Genomic DNA, 19,240 nt, shown 5'->3' with positions numbered 1-19,240 from the left:
CGAGGCCGGTTTCCGTCCCCGTCGCGTAGTCGATCGCCGCGGTATCGTCGACCAAGCCGGTCGTTTAGCCCAAGCCGTAGTCGTAGCCGCGGTCGTCGAAGCGAAAAGGTGTCGCTGCCCCGATCCTCCTCCGCTCGTGCTCGATCTGCGTCGAAAGCAAAGGACGATGTGAAGCAGACGGACGGCCCAAAGCCTGAAGGAGCCAAGGACACCCGTCGCAGCAAGTCGGCGTCGTCCATTTCGTCGTCCAGCGGCAGCGACATGGAAGAGTAGATTTCACAGTCCTGTAAACCATGCATGCTGCAAGTGTTGTGATGCAGCGGAAATATGAAGTTGATGGTGGAGAGACAGAGCAGAGCACCGTGTACAACGAAAAGGTGGGGCGGTCGCCGTCGCGACGCATCGTGGGACCGTCGGCCACACTGACTGGTGCCATCCGCTCCAAGCGCACTCCACTATGGACTCGACGACCCATGTCCTCACGGCTCCGATGATGACGACGGGGTAGCATTGCTGCTGCAACCAGCACCAACCAGCACACCTCCATCGATGAACGATGCCAGGCGACCAGAGAACTTGGGGACGTGCCGCTGGTGCAGCACACTGTGGCTCCAACTTCGACGAGGCTGCCAGCAAAACCTGCAGTACCCTTCACAGTGTCTTGGCGAGCTCGCACGACTTCGTCACCTAGTTCATCGAGGGGTCATCGCCCTGTGTCGGTGGTGGACCATCCGAGTGAGTGCGCGCGCGGGGGAGCAGGCAAACCAGCCGCATGGCGTCGCTCTCTCGTCCGACATCAATCGACGTGTGAGTTTCAACAACAAAAGCGTCCCATCCACCGTCGACGCCATGTCTAGTTTCAACAGACAAAAGCAGGCCGACGCCAGGTCGAATGGCGCTTGGGTCGCTCATGCGACTCTGTCCACACGCGTCGTCCGCTGTGCGGCTCGCGTCCAATGAACTAGAACGACCTGTTCGTGCCAACGTTGTTATCGATGCGGCTTGGGCAAGCACCACCGCGTCAGGGCTGCAGTGTGTACATGACAGGGGCGTCATGGAATCCACCACGTGCGATGGCCTTCATCTCCTTCCTTGACCACGTTTGCATTCCATTGCGTCGTCCATGGCCGCATCTTCCTCGCGTCATCCCGCCTTGTTCCAGCGGTCCGTATCAGCAGCCGCTGCCTATGGCGCCAGACAACGCCATCGTGCACATTAGAGTGCTCGTGTCGGCGCTCGTCGCGTCCGACTCGGCCTTTACGTGCGACTTGGGGGAAAGACCCGCATCGCGTTCGGTCGATTCGTCGAGGTCATTGTCTCAAGGCTAGCCGAGCTGTCCAAACCCCTCAGCAGCTTCTACCTCGTCGCCGTCGTCGTCTTCCTGTATGACGTCGGCACAACGTCGTTCCAGGTCGTCTTGCCAGCCTTCGTTGCCGTGCCTGCCCCGCCCAGCAAGCGAACGCTCGGACTAATTGGATGCGCATCGTGGTCGGGACTGCGACGATCGGGCACTTGGTTGGGACGCTCGCCGCGCAAACCTTTGGTTGCGACGTCGGGTTTTACATCGTTAGAGAGGCCCTGCTCCCGATTTGGAGGTATCCTGAGTTTGACATGCAGTTGGCGTACGTCCACGGCGGAAATGCTCGTCCGTGCGCTCAGCCGCCGCCACAGACCGCCTACCTCGGACCTGCTATCGCCTCAACGTGGATGCGGGAGCAAATGGCCCGTCTGTTAATTAGTCGAGCGTCGGTCTCGCGCGGCGTACGTGGCTTGGGGCGGTCGGACCAGTCATCCTCGTTCGGATTCAGGCAGGGAGTCGCCCCTGTGAGTTACCTCGTCGACTATCCATGCCGGGGACACAAAGCCGCCATTCTCCATTTCATTCAATAATAGGGGGAATCTCCATGGCGCTCATGCCGTGGGCCCTGCTGAACGAGCCGGACGGTTGCTTGGTCGTTGTTTCTGCTCTTTCGGACATCGTCGGCCCAACCTGTGTCCCTGTGCTCAGGATGGCCTACAGGACCGGCGGTTCGCCAGTGGATGGAGTGTTTTCCTGTGCCATCTCCTCGTCGACATGCCTTCCCCTGTCATTGTTGGCGCGCTTCAAAATACAAGGGCCCTGTCGTGCGGCAGTGTCGTGGGCGACGATGGCAGCTCGACCAACTCCATCTGGAAATAGTCGTGTTGGTTGTTTATGTGGCTCGAATGGACCCTGTTGGGACTGTCCTGCGCCACTGCGACAACGAAGCTCCGACCACAGGCCACGTCAGGAGCGCTCAACGACCTGCCGACTGCTACCTCAGCCATGAGCGCGCAAGAGTCGAGGCAAGCGCCACGCCTTAGTCATGACACATGAAGTGCTTTGGATCAACAGAAATGCCGTTCGTCGGCTCTTGGAGTTAGCTTTTGTTGCGTTGGTTGGTAAGAACGACCGCCATGGCGCACACCAAACGGGACTGGGTCATGCGATGGCACGACTCCAGTCATCGAGAGTGCAGCTGACAAGGGCGGTGTCCCCACGCCGATCGTACGGCAAAGGGCCGGCCAGGTAGCGCCATCATGGTTTGGCAACGCGCGGCCCGCTTGTCGCCGTCCCAGCGCGATGTTGTGAGCTAGTCCAGTGCCGCAGGCGTTGCTGCGCACGGTCGCCGTGATGGCTGAGACGAACCCATCTGGGACGAACCCTCACCCAGCATACACGACTAGCACACCGCATGGTTGCGATTCCCTAGTCTTTGCACAATGCTGTTGAATGCGCACGGACTTGGTCGGCGTGCGCGCGCCGTCGTGGCGACAAGTGAGAAGTACGAGCGGACACACGTTTTCATGTTTCATTGGGGACGGCGCTTGCCATGCCAACGACACACTGCCAGGCTAGTTCTCGCCAGCACGCGCGCCGCGTGCAGCATACGTACGAAGAGGCTGGACGTGTCTCATGGCGGAATTCCATGATGCCTTGATGCAACCAGCCATGTATTGATCCACCGCAACATGTGGACCTGGGTGCGTGGCCGGGCTCTGATTTATCGCTGGACACTTGGAACGAGGTTTCGCCGCCCTCATCTATGGCACGACTGCTGCCGGCCATGGAGAGAGTTGCTGTAGTGGGTGGGCGACCACCACTGGTGCATGGCGCCGTCCTCACAACGCCGTGGCTCGATCAAGAACCTGTCGACGACGGCCAGGGCTTCGAGCCACACATGATCTCCAGCGCCATCATCCATCCTACTGGTATTGCCACCGTGCATGAATGGCCCATGGACGAGGAAGATCTGTCCAGGTCTCACGTGTCCGCCACGAATTTCTTCCAAATCACGACAGGAGCGGCGCGAGTGATCGGGCTCATGGAAGGATGGCGAAACATGGATCGCGAGGTGTCGCGGCGCCGATCACCTCGCGCGTCGTCGACGCCGTGGCATGAGGTGCAGAACCATCCGACCCATTGGCTCGACAGGCGAGGGGGGGGGAGATGCGATCGGGTCTTGGTTTGGACCCTGTCTTCTCAGGATTCATCCATACGAGACAGGCGGACGGGTTGCCCCTGCAACTGGCTGCAGTCGCGCCACCTGGCCGACACCCAGTCGCCGCGCCACGCGGTGGCCGGCCCAGCCTCGTGCACACTTGGTTTCGATGAAGTTCACAAACGTCAAGCACATCTTTGCCTTGCTCTGCACCATCAACGTCCTCAACTACATCAACCGCGGGATTGTGCCCGGCGCGCCGATCCAGTTCCAGTCGTTCATCCACCACACGCTCGACGTGGCGCCCGACCGCGTCTCGGTCTACATTGGCGTCCTCGTGTCGACCTTCATCGCAGCGTACTCGATCTTCATCTGCGTGTTTGGGTACCTCTCGATTCGGCGCCGCCCGTTCCGGTTGGCGGCGTTTGGGCTGTGCCTGTGGGCGCTGGCGATCGCCATCAGCGGCCTGGCGCGGCCCCTGAACAGCTACTACTTGCTCCTCGTCGGTCGGCTCCTCAGCGGCATCGGCGAGTCGTCGTTCCAGGCCGTGACGCCGTCCTTCATCGACCAGCACGCGCCCGAGCACAAGCGAACGCTGTGGCTTGGTCTGTTTGGGTGCGCCATCTCGGCCGGCACGGCGCTCGGGTATTCCTACGGCAGCCTGACGGCGCAAACGATCGGGTGGGACTGGGGTTTCATTCTAGCCGCCATCGCCATGATGCCGCTCGCGTACTTGTGCTACACGAGCATCCCAGACCACATTGACATCCCGATGATTCAAGAGTCGACGCTCGCCCACCAAGACGTGTACGACGATGAGTCGCGGCACCGGGGGACGTCCCTGTCGTTCTTCCGCGAACTGTGGGCCGTCGTTCAGTCGCCGCTCTTCCTGACTGCGACCTTTGGTTGGGCCGCGTACAGCTTCACGATCGCCGGGCTGGCGTCGTTTGGCCCGGCCATCCTCATCGGGTCCAACATCCTCGGTGAGTACTACGCATCGACTGCATTCGGGGCCATGGTCGTGGTCGCGGGGCTCGTGGGGTCGCCCCTCGGCGGCTTTGCCGTCGACTTGCAGTGCCGATCGCACGAGGCGGACGCCGACCACCGGTTGTACATTGTAACGCGGCAAATGTTTACCTTGGTCACGGCGGGCATCGCGTGCGCGTTCGGATCGGCCATCCTCATGGACGTCCCCGCCGCCTTTTTCGGCTTGCTCTTCGTCGGCCTCGTGATGCTCTTCATGACGCAGTCCGCGTTCACCGTGTGCGTGCTGCTGAGCGTCAACCGCAGCCGCCAAGGGTTTGCGCTCGGGCTCAGCACGTTCCTCCTGCATTTGCTCGGCGATGTCCCGTCGCCGGTTCTGCTGGGGTACCTCAAAGACCAGTGGGCGCCAGACTGCGGCACGGTCGTGAACGCGGCCCTTGGCCGGGAAGAGCTAAATCCGCTGTGCAGCACGACCGGGAAGCCAGGCCTCCAGTTGCTGCTCTTCTTTGCCTACGCCTGGCTCACGATGACCGCGGTCTTCTGGGGACTGGCCTTTGTCCTGGGCCGCCGACAGCTCCTGGCGCCAACCAAGCGCTCCATATTTGACACGTGGACGCCCGTCATGGGACCTCGCTGAATCGTGTAATGTGTATAAGTGATAAGTTATGCTTGGATGTTTTGTGGTTGCCCTCATCTTGTTGATCGGACGGCGGCTCCCTGTCCATGATGCCGCGAAGACGGTGAGAAGGAGGTGGACAGTCACGACCATCGTGGCAATCGTTGGATGGTGCACAAGAAGTACACGCGGTCGACGTGGCTCAGCCGTGCTGTCGAGCTATTAAGGTTGTCTTTTCACAACCGCGTAGGACGTCGCGATGGGATGTCGTCGCTGGAACATGTAATAAAGCCGTACTGGTTGAGAGGTTACCGCGATCAGTGCAAAATGAGCAACTACTGTCGTCGGCTGCGGGCAGCCGATTGCTGAGAAGACCGTCCGCCCTTGCTATCTCCACCGTCCTTGACGAATGCCCAGTCGACTTTGAGCTGGTTGCCCAGCAGGTCCTTGTTGTTCATTTCTTTGATCACTTCCTTGGCGTCGTCGAGCTCCTTGAATTCCAAGAGCGCATACCCTTTGACAAATCCCGTGCGCCGGTCGAGGTTCAAGTGGATGTTTGCGACTTCTGCTACTTCCTGAAACGCGTCCAGCAAGTCTTCTTCTTGAGCTTCTTCATGCACGTTGCTCACAAACAAGACGTATCCTTCCACGCTCTTTTGGCCAACGTTTGCGGCTTTGGACTCGCCTTGGTCGAGTCTGTCGAAGACACTACGGCTGCTGGCGAGACCTGCCGCCCGCTGGCCACGACCTCTGAAGTTCTTCTTGCTCGATCGACGCTTGGAGTCCGAGTCATAGTCGGCCATCGTCGCGCCCGCCCCCTTCTTCGTGTGTGGAGCAACGCCGCTGGAACCAAATCTGTGGAATGTCGGGAGAGTAACCTCTGATTGGATATATTTTGTTCATTTTGTCCAATCAAACCACCCTTCTGGACATCAGGACAATTCGCTTGGGGTATCCGGATAACTCGGTCATCCGGATACGCGGTGGTCAATTGTAACAACACGAACACAATTCGATCCAAACCGAGATGGCACGGCTGCGTCGCGCGATCGCTCTTGGCGCCGTCGTCGCGTTAGCGCAATGGAGGCCGGCATCTGCAGCGATCGGGACTCCGTTCGACCCCCATGAGAGCATGCGTCTGCAGAAGGACGGGCCGCACCTGAAGAAACTCGACAAAGCATTCGAATCCCACCTCGAGTCTGCGTTCGACCCGCACTTGAACCTAGACACGATCGAGGAAAAGTACGAAAAGCAGGGCATCTACTTCGACGACGTCGAGCCGTTGAAGCCACATGTGTTCACGAAAGCTGTTGTGAATCACTATGCCAAGAAGCCCAAGTACTGGCGGCAGCGATACTACGTCAACGAAGAACATTGGGGTGGCCCAGGGTTTCCTGTGTTTCTCATGATAGGGTAAGGCGTCTGCGCTTCGATGTACCGGTCTTGATGCACCACTGGCAGCGGCGAAGCACCGATTCAACCTAGCGACGTCAGCCACGAGATGTTTTACATGAACACGCTGGCCATTCAGCACAAGGCGCTTCTGCTGTCCGTCGAGCATCGCTACTACGGCGAATCGAACCCGACGCCAGACATGACGGTCGAAAACTTGGAGTTTTTGACGATTGATCAAGCTCTCAAAGACCTCGAGCTGTTTCACAGCCACGTGACAACAAAGTACCGCACGACGGACGCGTCCAAGTGGATTGTGTTTGGCGGGAGTTATCCAGGCAATTTGGCGGTGTGGTTCAAACAGGAGTACCCGCATTTGGCGGTGGGGGGCATCGCGAGTTCCGCGCCACTTCTCTTGATGGCCGATTACAAAGGTACTAGCACACAACCGCCGTGGGGATCGTCATGGACGGGGCCATAGAGTACATGGAAGTCGTGAGCAACGACTTTACGCGCGTGGGTGGCGCAGCGTGCGGCGAGTCGATCCGAAACGCCATGCAAGCACTCGACGACGCGATTGTGGAGGCACTTGAGGCGCATCCTTCGTCCGCAAAGAAGAAAGGCTCGAAGAAGGCATCCAAGCATCGCCGAGGCGTTCGCCCCACCGACCACAACGCGACTCTGTACGACGTGTTGACGTTGTGCGAACCGATCGCCAACGACATGGATGCCATGGTGCTCGAGAGCATCGTGAAGAACCAATTCCAAGGCGTCGCCCAGTACAACGACTTCAACCCTGTCAACATTCAAGCCACGTGCGAGTACTTTGCGTCGGTCACGACGGAAAAACCGCTGGCCCAGCTCGCGGGCTTTTTGGCAATGGCGAGCCCCACCGGGTGCTACATGTCGACTTTTTCCGGGTCGTCCGGCATGAGTACGTGGCGGCACCGACCTGGATGATGGACAAGAAGTTGATAGGCCTGATGGAGCAGCCGTCGTTCACCGGCACGGAATTCGACGGCACGAGCATCGAGCGCCAGTGGACGTACCAGCGGTGCACCGAGCTCGGGTACACGCAGTCGGCCGGCACAGACGCGCCCAACGACACCAACATCTTTCGGCCGTTGCAATTCACGTCGTTCAACCTGCTCGGGACCAAGCTATGCCAGCACTTGTTTGGCCATGCGTTCAAGTTCCCCAACGTCGACGCTGCCAACAAGCGGCTGCGGGGAAACCGCCCTCAAGTCGACAATATCACGTTTACGAACGGGAACCTCGATCCATGGTACGCAGCACTGACGTCGAACGACATGATCGGTTGGGCTCACGGCGGGTGTCGAGGTATCCGCTGGGGGTGGTGGACGCCAAGAAGGTCGACGACGCGCAAAACACGGTCCTTTTTATCGACGGCACGTCGCACTGCCGCGATATGTATGCGCCGCAAGTCAATGACACGCAAGCCATTCAAGCAGCGCACAAGCAGATCGCGGCCAACGTCGCGTTGTACTTGAGCTGAGCGTTTGGACCGGTCCTTGTGAGTCCCAATCCGTTCTTTGTGTGCATCGTTCCCAGCGCTGTTTCGACCTTTGCACCACCCAAGCGCGCATCGACTGCGTGCTTGTGTCGACATGTCTTGGCGCGCGCGCGCGCACAGCCATCGCTTTCTCACAGGTTCATCGTGGCCACAAATGTCGAATGTCGTCGTGTGTTAGTCGTTAGGATGTGGTGTAGCCGATATGGGCTTCGGTGCCCAACTACCACTCGGACCGTTTGTAGTCTTTGAAGAAATCGCCCGAGGGAAACGTGCCTTGGGTGGTGGCGTCCTGGAATCCAATGAAGATGGGGTCCAAGATGCGCGCCGCCGCGTCGATTTCGTCGAGGGGCGTCTATTGCCATCATCGTCACGATGCAAGAGGTCGACACAGACCGCCGTCGTACCTGAAAGTTGTGTTTCATGGCAATGTCCTGTGCCTTGGCGCGCGGGTTTTCATCGTTGATCCAGCCCGTGTCGACCGACGTCATGTAGATGTTTCGCGACTTGAGCTCGTCCGCGCACGTCCGCGTCATCATGTTGGCCGCCGCCTTGGCCATGTTTGTGTGCGGGTGGTGGGGTGTCTTGTACCGATAAAACTTGCCTTCCATCGCGCTCACGTTCACGATAAAGTGGTGCGGCCGTGAACTCTGCCGATGGCCTTTAGCCTTGGACATCGGGACGGCGCACTTACCTTTTCAAAGAGCAAAATCGCGCGCTTGTTCAGGATGAACGGCGCGAGTGCATTGATGGCAAACACTTCGGCGAGCTCTGGAGCAGAATCGATGAGCGCGCTTGAAACAAACGGGGGCGGTGGTGGCAGTCGTACCTGGCGACTCAACGTGGTCAATCTTGAGCTTCCACGAGTTGGTGTGGCGCAGGTCGACTTGCTGGTGGTTGGCGTCGTACTGCGCCACGGGGTACAGCGCGGCGCGCTCTTCCGCAGACAGATCCTTGTCGTCCGTTGTTAGCGGAACCTGGGACAGTTCGGCCGACGTGGTCGCTGCTGCGGCGGGCATCGCGACGGCTTCACGTGGCAGCACTCCATGGTCGTCGTCCCCACCGGACGACGCATGCGTTAGCGTCAAGGGTTGGTGCGGCGCCTGCGAGAAATTGCCCATGAGAACCGCCCAACAACTTGAAAAGTCGCACGGTCAATGCGTGCTGGAACGAGGCATTCCCGCTCAAGACGTCGCGGATGTTGTCGGGCGTGTCGGCGAGCGATCGACGCTCGTTGGTCAAGAGGTGCTGTCCTCACGCTCTGTCAAGTGATCACGATGCGAGGAAGCATGGCGCGCACCTGGTAGTAGTGCGTCGGTCGACGGATCGTCTGGGTCGCGTTGTTGATGACGATGTCGAGGCTGTGGAAGGTGCGCTCGATGCAGTCCATGAAGACCTCGGCGCCACCCAAGTCGCGCAGGTCCAGGCCGTACACGTGCAGGCGAGACTAGATCGACGCATGAGCCACGGATTCAACGGTCAAACAGCAAAAAAACCTTCCACGTGTCGTAGTCGGCTTCGTTGGCATATCGAATGGCGGCGTCTTGGGGAAACCGACTGGTCGCAATCACGGTGGCCCCTGCACGAAGCAGCTTCAGGGCGGTGTGGAACCCGATCTTGACGCGCGCACCGGTGACCAGCGCAATGTACCCTGTCAAGTCTGCCGTTTGCATGCGCTTCTCAAAGTTGAGTGCCGCGCAATCGGGGCACAACTGGTCGTAAAAGTGATGCAGCGTGTCAAAGCGCTTCTTGCATGCGTAGCACGATCGAAAGCCGTGCAGTGTCTTGGGTTGCTCGTCTTCGTGGTCTATGGGCGTGTCTGGGGCGTCGTCGACGACGGCGCCGTCGGGTACCAAGGCCAGCATCGGTGCCGCCGCAGTGAGACTCTCGAGAGCCTGCAGACGCTGGGCTCGCAGCTTGGTGTTGTTGATAAACTGCTTGTCGAGAGCAGCCGCCTGCTGAGCTTTGCGTTTACGGTCTAGCTTCTTCTTCTTCGAGTAGTCGTAGGACGCAACGTCTCGGCCATGAAAGAGGCGGCTGCGGACGTCTTCGCAGAGCGGCACGACAGCGCGTCGAAGGGCTTTGAATGGAGCGGCTTTCAAGGCGTCCATGTTGCCATGGAAGACTTCCAGCACCCGAATGCACGTGGCCAAGTCCTGTGGGTCCACCTGGACGGTTGCTGCCGCCGCCACCGCCGTGTCCATCGCAATCTATTTGGTCGATTGGCGAGAATTGACTCACATTTTAACCAATCATTTTGCATTTCGTTAAGCCTAAATCTCCATCGCGACGGAGGAATGACGTGGCAGGATTACCCGACGACCTGGTGCTGCTTGGCCTTTTGGCTGCGCTCTGCCTCTTGGACCGCATCGCGGCTGCTCAGGCGCTTGTTATCCGACTCGGCATTCTCCTTCACACGGTCATGGCTTGTCTTGAAGATGATGAGCTTTTCGTAGAAGATATCACCGCGGTCGGCTTTCTTCTCGGCAGACGTGCCGGAGTGCGCCTTGTCGAGACTGCTGGCTTCGGCCTTGTGTTTCTCTTGCGCCGCAGCGTCTGCCCCAGCGTTGGCGCCTCCAAACGGTTGCATCAGGTTCACGGCATACTCGGCAGGAATGCCGGCGCGGCGCTGGCCTCCTTCCAACGGGGCTTCAAGGCTTTCAATCAAGCGCCGAAGCGCAGGGTGCTCGTCGGATGACACGTCATCGCGTAGAGACAACATGTAGCTGCGACGAAGGATAACGACGCGGTTCTTAGTGGAAGGGTCATCCCGCACAATGGTCGTCGGCGCCGCCAGAACAACTTGTGCCACATATACAGCATAGGTAGCGAGAAAGATGAGGAACGAGCTCATGGATACGGCGAATTCAACAGTGCGCAAGGACGTGCCTCTCCTTCCTTTGGTCAAGGCGCAGTTATGGCGCTGTATAGAATGGGCCTCTCGTAAACCAGCCAGCCAGGTTGGTCTTGACAGGCCAGCTGTAGCACGACGGCGGCTGGCATCGGGACCTCAACCACGGCTACGCGTCCAAACGAAAGTGGTCGCAGCTTCGTTTGCATTGCGACGAGTTGGTATTCAATTCTGGCGCTGGGAAAAACACGAGGAGGTCCGACATGAGCAGACACGTTGTTTAATAAATGGAGTTCTCCTGGGGAGGTCACCCAGTGCGCTTGACGCACTTCATTTTGTCCATGAGTTGGCTGAGAAGCTCTTGATGTTGTTTTTGCAGTCGCACGGATTCGTTCGTGGCCATTTTGAGGTTGTACAGCGTCGCCATCACTTGGAGCAAGAGGACGACCAGCACAACCAGCCCGATCACGTTCATGCGGCGGAGGAGGCTCAGGCTTATGTCTGGATTGAGCTTCGACGGTGTGACTGCTTCGGCGTTCAGGTTGTTGCGGTCGCATTCGGACGCGGCGGCCGCGACACGGCCATCGACTGTGCGATGCACTTGCTTCTCGGACGGATGGGCGGCGTTGTACGCCTCGATGGCCTGCTTTACCCACTTGAGCATGACCGTCTTGGACTCGGACTTGGCAAACCCTTCGATCTATCCATCGCCGCGTGAAGCAACCATCGCGTGATGGTGGAGGCGTACCTGGCCTTTCAGAAACGTGCTTTTGGACCAGTGGAGCCGCATTCCGGTCACGAGAGAGCACTCGTTGGGACTGGACGGCGACGCATTGAACACCCAACGACTCTCTGCACGAAAGTAGTCGCAAAACGGCGCGTCGTGCACGCTGGACGTCACACTCACGACTAACCGTTGGCCTGGCGTGAATGTGTACCTACTCGAGCGCTGATTTGAAAGGCCGTTGTCGGCGAGAGCTGCTGTACCGGTGGATCTGCGTCGTCGGGATCGCACTGGGTCCGATGAAGTTTTTTTTGTTGTGGATAAACGTCACTTTGCGCTCGCTTTGGAACGTTTCTGAGCGGGAAAACGCCGAGTACGACACCGGACAATCGGACCAAGGCGACACGACCACGTTTGTCTCCCCAACTTTTTTGAGGCCATCAATGGTGAATTGGTCGTCGCGCCACAGTGCATCCATGACGAACTCAAGGCTACACGTGGCATGTCCACCGTTAGGAACAAAACCATGGAGCATGTGCGAGGAAGGTACCTCATGGGCAAGGTCTCGTTGACGACAATGTCGAATTCGTCCTCGATGGCATCTTTTGGAAGCGAAGGCAACTTGGACGGAGTAGCGTTTTGTGGAGGCAGAGACAATGCATGGTTCAGGGGCATTTGAGGATGGTGGTCTTCACGAGGAACACAGACGGGAGCGGATGCCGTTCGAGCGAATGGTGCGCTGGTTGCAGCGCCAGCATCTTGGCTCTGGAGCGCCAAGTATGGGGCAGGCACTGAAAACGTTCGTGCGAGAGCCGTTGCGGATGTGTCTCGTGGGCTGTTGACATCTTCTTGGTTCGAATCCGAGTCGGAAGCCGTGTCGGCCGCGGTGGTCGTCTGGGACGTCGGCGACGCGGGGTTGCCGTTGGCCAAGGTGGACTGACGAATCTCATCCTTCACGGCGGCGACGTCTTTCCCGTCTACCTTGGACAGCGCGGCCAGAGTCGGTGATACCATGGACGTTGCCATCATGCTGCTCGCGTGCAATGGAACTTGCAATGGGGTGTTTCACGAGAAACTCGGTGCCGTTTCAACCTTCGCTCGCATCGTTCCGTATCCGGAGATTATCCGGTATATCAACATGGTATCCGGAGTGTAGACATCCGGTTATTTTTGATGGATTTCCGGATACGTCCATGTTGATGAAGAGCATCCGCACAGAAAGGTTTACGTCGGCACGACCACACTCGCGATGGCAGGTCGTCGCTTGCTCCAGTCAGCGTTCCATGCAGCCCTGCCACTTGCCGCACCTGGTGAGGTGTCGCGATTCCTGACGGGCGCAAGCCTGGTCGTCGGATGTGGCCTTGCGTGCGCCGTGGAGTTGTCAAAGTCGTCGTCGTCATGCAGAGGGTGGGCGCGTGATCCATTGCCACAGCAAAGCGTACGCCACTGCTGCACGTGTGTATGACGTCAACGTTGTGTAGATCGTGGCGCTGTCTGCGCTGATCAACGAGGCCGTGGACATTCCTGGCATGAACGAAGACGAGGAGATGGAAATTATCCAGAGCGCTGTAGAACGCATCGTGACCGAAATGGAGAACTTCATGCCGCAGTCGTACTGGGATCGCATCATGCGCGCAGACAAGACGGTGCCGGACGCGCAGCGTGAACTCATGCAGTCTCGGCTGATTCAGCATTTCCAACAGTCATTGCACTTACCGTACTTGACCGAGTCCGACCAGCGGCTTATTGTGCACGCAACGGTTGCGATCGTGTCGGACGCCATGGGCGACTCGAAGCTCGACGACATCCTCGCGCAGGACGCGACGTCCGTTTCCTTGGCTGCCATCTTCGTCCGGGAAGCCATGGGAATCGACAACGTTGACGCACTTCGACGAGAAGTGTCTGAAATCATTGACCTGCCGGTCCCGCTGCCCGAACCCGTCGTCAAGTGGGTAATCGGGAAGGGCGTGTCGGCACTGGTCGGGATCCTCAACGAAGCAGTGGATGTGTCGCTCGCAGAGTGCTTTGGGAAATCAGCGTCGCGCCAAGTGACGTCGACGGCGGATTTTCAAGAGGTGCGAGTGCTAAAATCGCCCAGGCTTGACGTGTTGGTAGGTCTTGCGGGTGAATGTCGTGGCGCTGCTCCATCGCAGCATGACCGTCTTTCTCCTGCCCGCCTTCGTCGAGGAATTTTTCATCTCGAAGGTTGTTGAGACGTATTTCAAATTCTGCGTGACCACCAGCCGCATCGACACCGCCGTCGCGATGCTGCTCAAGGCGAAATGAACGAAGTATCAATTTTATAACGTCGTGGCGGTGAATAGCAGTGTCATTCTCCGAAAAACCAGTGTCACTTTATGCAAAAAGGTGTTCTTTTTTCGAAGAAAATGGAGTGTCACTTTATGCGACCGTTGCCACTCCAGCGGGACTCAACAACGGAAAAGTATCATTTTCGCTTGGGAATATTTCATGGCCCGCAGACTCGGCCTGCGACTCGCGGCGCTCCATGCAGCGTCCTTGACGATGGCCATCGCATCACCATCGCGCACAGCCTGGCGCGTTGTTTGTGGCGGACTTGCGCTGGGTGGAAGCGTGTACCTGGCGAGGGACTCCGCACACTGCAGCGACTCGCTCGACGGCCACCGCGACTTGACACGGGAACCTTTGCCCAAGACGAGCGTACCATGTCCATGTGCGCTGCAATGATGCTAACTAGGGGTGGATAGATCGTGGCGCTGGGGGGCTTGATCCAAGCAGCAGTGGACATTCCAGGCATGGCGGACGACGAGCAAATGGAGATTATACAGAGCGCCGTGGAGCGGATTGTGTTTGACGTGGAGAGCTTCATGCCGCAGTCGTACTGGGAGCGCATCACAACCGGCAAGGTGGTGTCGGAAGAGCAGCGAGACATGCTGCAGTCGCGCCTGCTCGAGTACTACCACCAGAAGCTGCCGTATTTGCCGTACTTGAGCGAACAAGACGAGCGCTTGATCATCCATGCGACGATTGCAATCTTGACCGATGCTATGGGAAACACGAAGCTCGACGACATTCTGTCCAAGGAGACCACGTCCCTGTCGCTGATTGCGATATACATTCGGTGGGACGTGGGGAGTACGGTCGAGGGAGTTTCACGCCGCCTTCTGTGTGTGTAGGGAAGCCATGGGGATTGACGACGTCGAGATCTTGCGTCGAGAAGTTGCCGAGATGGTGAATGTACCCATTCCAATGCCGCAACCGGTGGTGAATTGGGTGATCGAGAAAGGAGTTGCGGCGCTCCTGTCGGTTCTGAACCAAGCCGTGAACGCGTCGCTCGGGGAATGCTTTGGGAAAGCGGCAACGCGGCATGTGGAATCGATCGAAGAGTTCCAGGCGGTAATACACGCGAGGTGGCGTCGATCGACCTGTAACCACGTTGCTCGTGCCGTTCAGGTCTTGCGGGCCAACGTGACACGATTTGTCCACAACAAGTTGCACGTGGCACTCCTGCCAGCGTTCGTCGAGCGCTTCATCATTTCGAGCGTAATCGACTCGTACTTTCAGCTGTACGTGACGAACGAGCGCATCAACACGGCCGTGAGCAAGGTCATCGAGGAGCAGTCCCACCGCCGGGATTCCTAGCGGCGCCCACGACGCCGATGGTCCGTCCACTTGTTCAACTCGATCCGTTGATTTTTAATGGGGTGAATTTACAGCCATTTTGACTTGATAAATGTATGGTCGCCATCCAGCCAACCGGATAAGACATAAATTCGTCGGTCAGGTAGCGACAATCCCATCGAGCCATCGTGGCCTCTGCACGCCATGGACCTGCGGCAGTTCCTCAAGGCGCCGTCGAAGCCTGACCTTGAAGCCGTAAAGGCCAAGATCTCAGCGTCCTACTCCACTGCGAAGCAGCAGAAGGAAGCTCGGCAGATATGCCAGCTCGAATTTGACGAGTCCGTGGCTGCCAAGAAGCCCCGCCTTGCCGACGCACCTGTGCTACAGTCACACACTACCGCTGCCGCCGCGCCGTTGGCCCCTGCTGTCATGCAGCCTTTGACGCCTTTGACTGTAGCAGGCCTGACCCTCCCACCAGACTTCAATCGGTTCAAACCGGTACTGCTCAATCTGCCCGCCGAATTCCAGCGCGTGCATCGAGCACCCCCCCGTCCTGACGTCCCATCGACGACGCCTCCTACCCCAGCACTTGCAGCCTTCACACAGGACGCACTACCTGCGGTGCATGCCGCGGCCGTGGTATCGTCGCCCGCCGACCTGTCGAAATCCCAACGGAAACGACTAAACAAACAGAAACGAAAGCACGACGAGGCGGCAACAACCAAATCCGTGCGGTTTGCGCTCGATTCGAACGATGACGGGTCCCCAATTGCCCCAAGCGCATCGTCATCGGCCACGGCCCGGCATCGTCAGAAACAAGCGGCACTACGGGCTCGCGCTAGCGAAAAGCGAGCGATGCTGGGGCTCCCGTCGCTTCCACCGCCTGCTTGGTCCTCTCCAGAAAACGAAGACGTACGTCAAAGCAACAAAACGTACGACAGTAGCGACGACGAGCCCCTCGTGGTGCCCAAGAAGGCGGCCTCGTCGACCTTTTCCTCCCGGGAAAAGCTTCGGCAGGCGGCACTGAGCGCCTTTCAAAGCGCCGCCAAAGCAAACAACCATGGGGGCGTTGACCACTCGAGTGATTCGTCCGATGAACTGGAAAACCCCGCGTCGACCGCGAACGACGACGCCGAGCGACTGCGGACGCATGCCCACCGACAGGAGATCCTCAAGGCCCGCGCCGAAGAAAAGCGGCTGCAAGTCGAAGCTGAAGCCAAGTTGAAGGCGCTCAAAGCTCCCGAGTTGCAAGCAATTGCCGACCGAGAAGCGAGGCGGCAGGCGGAAGAGGCGATGTGGATGGCAAACGAGTGGGAACGGATGGAGAAGGAACGCGAACGGCTGGAAGCGGTCAAGTTGCAGCTGGCCAAGGAGAGGCGTGCGAAGATGGAGGCCGACCGCCTCAAGTTGGAGGAGCAGCGACGGCTGTTGGAGGCGGAGGTGGAAAAGCTAGCTGCGATCCGGTCCGAAGAAGAGCGAGGCGCGGCCGTGGAAAGAAGCGCTGCCTTGGTGCAGCTCGAAGCACGGCGAAAGGAAGTCGCGCGGCAAGTAGCTGAAGCCGAAGCGCGACGGCAAAAGCGGTTGGAACGGCAATTGAAACAGACGCCGGACTCCAATTTGACGCTCAACCTGAACGAGGACAAGAGCGACGAGTCGTCCAGCAATGAATCGGAGGCACCGAATGCAGCGAGTGGGCCGCCGCCGCCCAAGGCGCCGACGTCCAGCGCGAAGCCCTCGTCGGACCAGCGGCAGAACTCACGCGTGTCTGGACCAATGATTCCACCTAAAGGAAAGGGGGACACTACAACACAAAAGGCAGGTGGTGCTCGTACAACGCGCCGTTTGTCGATGGCTGGCCGCGGTCGACAACGCAGCCATGCGGGTGGACCTTTCCATGCGATATCTCGAGCCCATGTGACGACGAGAAAGCGCGGCAAGCAGCGGGCAGCGCCAGCATGGTACACCGCCATGGTGCGACAAAAGCATTCCCTGGACAAGTGGCTTCAAGCCACCACGGTCGTCGACGAGCGCGTAAACTTGTTGGAGGTCATTGCCGAGGAAAAGCAACGGTTTGGTGTGCTGGAACGAGCATACTGGAGCCGCGCGACGGGAATGTCCAGCGGCGGAGCGTCTCGGAGATCGATGGGTGGCCGCGGGAAAACGAACATTGACGTCCGTGAGATGGCCGCATCGTCGTCGAGTGACCTGCCATCGTCGTCGGATTCGTCCGAGTCGTCGGACGACGACGAGCGCGGCGTGCGATTTGTCGACGACGCTGTGGAAAAACTTCCCGCGGAACAACTCGTCCATGTTGACCACGTGCAAGTCGAAGCGCCTTCCGAGTTGCAATCCCTTGCGAACAACGTCGAACCACTCGAACTCGCTCCCGGCCCCCAAGACGGCGACGACGCGTCCGGGCTCGGTGAAAATGCCGTGCATGAAGACGTGATGGAGACATCAGGTTCTGTGCAAATTGAACATGCCAGCAATGTGTGGATGGCGCAGACAGAGTCGAATGACGTTGTCGGTACCGCGAGGTCGGGCGGTGAAGCGGTGGTCAACACGGAGCAGTCACCGACGACGACCAATGTGCAAGCCGTCCAAGAGTTGTCGGCATCGGAAATACGCTCGCTGCCTCATGCAGTCATCGTGTCAAAGGCTGTAGAGGTGCTGCAAACGCCGCCGACAGCAGTCAACATGGACGAGCTGGAGAAGCAGAAGCACGAACTTGAGTTGCTACATCGTGCTCTGGAAGCGCAAAAACGCAAGGTTGAAAACGCCTTGAACGAGGCTGTGGCCTTGTCGGCGGGTTCCATGATGTCGTTTCTCACGCCGCCTTCGTTGATACCACCAAGCACGGTGCGAGCAAAGAAATCGTCGTCGCAAGGGGGCGGGGCAGCCATGCAAAAACGCCGACAGCCCAACGAGGAGCAGACGGCCCCGCAGTCCATCTCAAACACGAGCGACGAGTTCGACAGCAGTGGGGCCGATGACTCGGATTGGGAGTCAAAGGTAGCCCAGGGCAAGCTCAAAAAGCGCCGCGGCAAGCTGGCGCGCTTGACGAGACAGACGGCAAAGGCGATGCAAGATATGATTGAGATCGTGTCGGACGACGACAGGGCGATGGAAGTGTCGAGCAGCGAACGGGCGGCGGCTCCACCGACGAACGTTGTCGATCGCCACGAGCGGATCGCTCAGCTCGACGAATCGCGGCCACAACTAGAACGGGACGAAGACGGAGCCACTCTAATTTAATGCACGCAGAGGACGGTGTTTGGTCGTAACCTTGTCCAGGATGCTGATTGGCTGAATTTTGAAACGGACGTTTGCCTCGTCCAATCAAAAGGATGGCATGTCGTTTGTTCGTCAAGGTGCTGCCTGTCGTGGACGACGATCTGTGTGTGGACGTAGAGGACCGCAGCGACATGCGCTCTGCAGCACCCTGTGATCCGACTGCGTGGAAGATGCGCCGTCATGGACGGCAATCGAGACTCGCCTGGTGCTGATACTCGTCGTCGGGCATTCGTTCGAAGCAGACGAAGACTAAAAAACCATAATATTCACGAGCATCTTTGTGCCATGTGCGATGTTTCCGTCTGTCATGTGAGCCAGACAATGCAGGGTGACGAGTAGTGCACTGCCTTGGGGTCGTTGGAGCGCCATGGCCATGCGAGCAACGACTTGACTGGAAGATGGATTGCTTGAACCGTCCAGGGAGTCTCCATCCACAGTTGCCTCCCGCCTTGGCAACGTGTTTGACGGCTACGCATCTGAATGGTTGTGCACGGTTTCTAAATCTGCTTTAGCAGGAGAAACGGAGTTGCCGCCATGAGCGGCATCGCTCTGACCGCGGCTGGTGGATGCAAAATTGCGATAAGATCAAACAAAGCTGTTCACCGCTCCATTTTACCTCGCAACAGTGCGGCGGCGCATCATCATGAGCATATACGAACGAGCGAAGTCATGCAGATATGACCTCGTCCTTCCTAACTTGTTGTCGTTTCTCACGCCGCCTTCGTTGATACCACCAAGCACGGTGCGAGCAAAGAAATCGTCGTCGCAAGGGGGCGGGGCAGCCATG

General features: G+C 58.5%; 9 protein-coding genes across 15 annotated transcripts; 4 read left to right on the top strand and 5 right to left on the bottom strand.

Annotated features, from left to right (window-relative positions):
- The first annotated feature begins 3,541 nt into the window (after positions 1-3,541).
- Positions 3,542-5,127, top strand: H310_12847 (hypothetical protein). Its single transcript, XM_008880058.1, has one exon. It carries the CDS (start codon positions 3,631-3,633, stop codon positions 5,080-5,082), a length of 1,452 nt encoding a protein of 483 aa, XP_008878280.1. The 5' UTR covers positions 3,542-3,630; the 3' UTR covers positions 5,083-5,127.
- Positions 5,080-5,916, bottom strand: H310_12846 (hypothetical protein). The gene has a single exon (XM_008880057.1). The coding sequence runs from the start codon at positions 5,862-5,864 to the stop codon at positions 5,397-5,399; it is 468 nt and encodes a 155-aa protein (XP_008878279.1). The 5' UTR covers positions 5,865-5,916; the 3' UTR covers positions 5,080-5,396.
- A 165-nt stretch (positions 5,917-6,081) lies between these two features.
- Positions 6,082-8,677, top strand: H310_12845 (hypothetical protein). 3 transcript variants are annotated; one of them, XM_008880054.1, is made up of 5 exons: positions 6,082-6,474; positions 6,523-6,887; positions 6,935-7,387; positions 7,432-7,738; positions 7,795-8,677. In XM_008880054.1, exons 1-5 carry the CDS (start codon positions 6,089-6,091, stop codon positions 7,967-7,969), a joined length of 1,686 nt encoding a protein of 561 aa, XP_008878276.1. In that variant the 5' UTR covers positions 6,082-6,088; the 3' UTR covers positions 7,970-8,677. The 3 variants fall into 3 exon arrangements, with proteins under 3 accessions (XP_008878276.1, XP_008878278.1, XP_008878277.1); XM_008880056.1 differs by having other exon boundaries at positions 7,432-8,677; XM_008880055.1 differs by having other exon boundaries at positions 6,935-7,738.
- On the bottom strand, positions 8,097-10,199 carry H310_12844. 2 transcript variants are annotated; one of them, XM_008880052.1, is made up of 7 exons: positions 9,481-10,199; positions 9,285-9,431; positions 9,137-9,232; positions 8,814-9,087; positions 8,679-8,755; positions 8,392-8,634; positions 8,097-8,339 (listed from the first exon to the last, which is right to left on the bottom strand). In XM_008880052.1, exons 1-7 carry the CDS (start codon positions 10,186-10,188, stop codon positions 8,208-8,210), a joined length of 1,677 nt encoding a protein of 558 aa, XP_008878274.1. In that variant the 5' UTR covers positions 10,189-10,199; the 3' UTR covers positions 8,097-8,207. The 2 variants fall into 2 exon arrangements, with proteins under 2 accessions (XP_008878274.1, XP_008878275.1); XM_008880053.1 differs by having other exon boundaries at positions 8,097-8,634.
- Positions 10,200-10,244: 45 nt separating this feature from the next.
- H310_12843 (hypothetical protein) lies at positions 10,245-10,838 on the bottom strand (the record flags this gene model as incomplete). The annotated part of the gene is made up of 1 exon (XM_008880051.1): positions 10,245-10,838. One exon carries the CDS (start codon positions 10,836-10,838, stop codon positions 10,296-10,298), a length of 543 nt encoding a protein of 180 aa, XP_008878273.1. The 3' UTR covers positions 10,245-10,295.
- Positions 10,839-11,064: 226 nt separating this feature from the next.
- H310_12842 (hypothetical protein) lies at positions 11,065-12,626 on the bottom strand. Its single transcript, XM_008880050.1, has 4 exons — positions 12,110-12,626; positions 11,823-12,050; positions 11,584-11,773; positions 11,065-11,535 (listed from the first exon to the last, which is right to left on the bottom strand). Exons 1-4 carry the CDS (start codon positions 12,586-12,588, stop codon positions 11,143-11,145), a joined length of 1,290 nt encoding a protein of 429 aa, XP_008878272.1. The 5' UTR covers positions 12,589-12,626; the 3' UTR covers positions 11,065-11,142.
- Positions 12,627-12,782: 156 nt separating this feature from the next.
- H310_12841 (hypothetical protein) lies at positions 12,783-13,957 on the top strand. Its single transcript, XM_008880049.1, has 3 exons — positions 12,783-12,997; positions 13,041-13,634; positions 13,675-13,957. The coding sequence occupies exons 1-3, from the start codon at positions 12,809-12,811 to the stop codon at positions 13,843-13,845; spliced, it is 954 nt and encodes a 317-aa protein (XP_008878271.1). The 5' UTR covers positions 12,783-12,808; the 3' UTR covers positions 13,846-13,957.
- Positions 13,958-13,975: 18 nt separating this feature from the next.
- Positions 13,976-15,269, top strand: H310_12840 (hypothetical protein). 4 transcript variants are annotated; one of them, XM_008880045.1, is made up of 4 exons: positions 13,976-14,238; positions 14,286-14,659; positions 14,715-14,934; positions 14,992-15,269. In XM_008880045.1, exons 1-4 carry the CDS (start codon positions 14,029-14,031, stop codon positions 15,178-15,180), a joined length of 993 nt encoding a protein of 330 aa, XP_008878267.1. In that variant the 5' UTR covers positions 13,976-14,028; the 3' UTR covers positions 15,181-15,269. The 4 variants fall into 4 exon arrangements, with proteins under 4 accessions (XP_008878267.1, XP_008878270.1, XP_008878269.1 ...); XM_008880048.1 differs by having other exon boundaries at positions 14,715-15,269; XM_008880047.1 differs by having other exon boundaries at positions 13,976-14,659.
- Positions 15,270-15,315: 46 nt separating this feature from the next.
- On the bottom strand, positions 15,316-18,444 carry H310_12839 (hypothetical protein). Its single transcript, XM_008880044.1, has one exon. The coding sequence runs from the start codon at positions 17,127-17,129 to the stop codon at positions 16,194-16,196; it is 936 nt and encodes a 311-aa protein (XP_008878266.1). The 5' UTR covers positions 17,130-18,444; the 3' UTR covers positions 15,316-16,193.
- Between the last annotated feature and the right edge of the window lie 796 nt (positions 18,445-19,240).

This window comes from Aphanomyces invadans (assembly GCF_000520115.1).
Source record: "Aphanomyces invadans strain NJM9701 unplaced genomic scaffold supercont1.44, whole genome shotgun sequence".
Taxonomy (NCBI): Eukaryota; Oomycota; class Saprolegniomycetes; order Saprolegniales; family Verrucalvaceae; genus Aphanomyces; species Aphanomyces invadans.
The sequence above is the reverse complement of the archived record's forward strand: the minus strand, read 5'-3'. Positions and strand labels throughout refer to the sequence as shown.

Coding starts and splice junctions, on each gene's coding strand:
- H310_12847 (XM_008880058.1), top strand. CDS start 3,631: ATGAAGTTCACAAACGTCAAGCACATCTTTGCCTTGCTCTGCACCATC.
- H310_12846 (XM_008880057.1), bottom strand. CDS start 5,864: ATGGCCGACTATGACTCGGACTCCAAGCGTCGATCGAGCAAGAAGAAC.
- H310_12845 (XM_008880056.1), top strand. CDS start 6,089: ATGGCACGGCTGCGTCGCGCGATCGCTCTTGGCGCCGTCGTCGCGTTA. Junction 6,888..6,934: donor CTTGATGGCCGATTACAAAG/GTACTAGCACAC, acceptor ACGGGGCCATAG/AGTACATGGAAGTCGTGAGC. Junction 7,388..7,431: donor TTCCGGGTCGTCCGGCATGA/GTACGTGGCGGC, acceptor AGAAGTTGATAG/GCCTGATGGAGCAGCCGTCG.
- H310_12844 (XM_008880053.1), bottom strand. CDS start 10,188: ATGGACACGGCGGTGGCGGCGGCAGCAACCGTCCAGGTGGACCCACAG. Junction 9,233..9,284: donor GACCGACGCACTACTACCAG/GTGCGCGCCATG, acceptor GCGTGAGGACAG/CACCTCTTGACCAACGAGCG. Junction 8,635..8,678: donor CGATTTTGCTCTTTGAAAAG/GTAAGTGCGCCG, acceptor GGCCATCGGCAG/AGTTCACGGCCGCACCACTT.
- H310_12842 (XM_008880050.1), bottom strand. CDS start 12,588: ATGATGGCAACGTCCATGGTATCACCGACTCTGGCCGCGCTGTCCAAG. Junction 11,774..11,822: donor CCGACGACGCAGATCCACCG/GTACAGCAGCTC, acceptor GCGCTCGAGTAG/GTACACATTCACGCCAGGCC. Junction 11,536..11,583: donor GCACGTTTCTGAAAGGCCAG/GTACGCCTCCAC, acceptor GGCGATGGATAG/ATCGAAGGGTTTGCCAAGTC.
- H310_12841 (XM_008880049.1), top strand. CDS start 12,809: ATGGCAGGTCGTCGCTTGCTCCAGTCAGCGTTCCATGCAGCCCTGCCA. Junction 12,998..13,040: donor ATCCATTGCCACAGCAAAGC/GTACGCCACTGC, acceptor AACGTTGTGTAG/ATCGTGGCGCTGTCTGCGCT. Junction 13,635..13,674: donor CGACGGCGGATTTTCAAGAG/GTGCGAGTGCTA, acceptor ACGTGTTGGTAG/GTCTTGCGGGTGAATGTCGT.
- H310_12840 (XM_008880048.1), top strand. CDS start 14,029: ATGGCCCGCAGACTCGGCCTGCGACTCGCGGCGCTCCATGCAGCGTCC. Junction 14,239..14,285: donor AACCTTTGCCCAAGACGAGC/GTACCATGTCCA, acceptor AGGGGTGGATAG/ATCGTGGCGCTGGGGGGCTT. Junction 14,660..14,714: donor CTGATTGCGATATACATTCG/GTGGGACGTGGG, acceptor CTGTGTGTGTAG/GGAAGCCATGGGGATTGACG.
- H310_12839 (XM_008880044.1), bottom strand. CDS start 17,129: ATGGCGGTGTACCATGCTGGCGCTGCCCGCTGCTTGCCGCGCTTTCTC.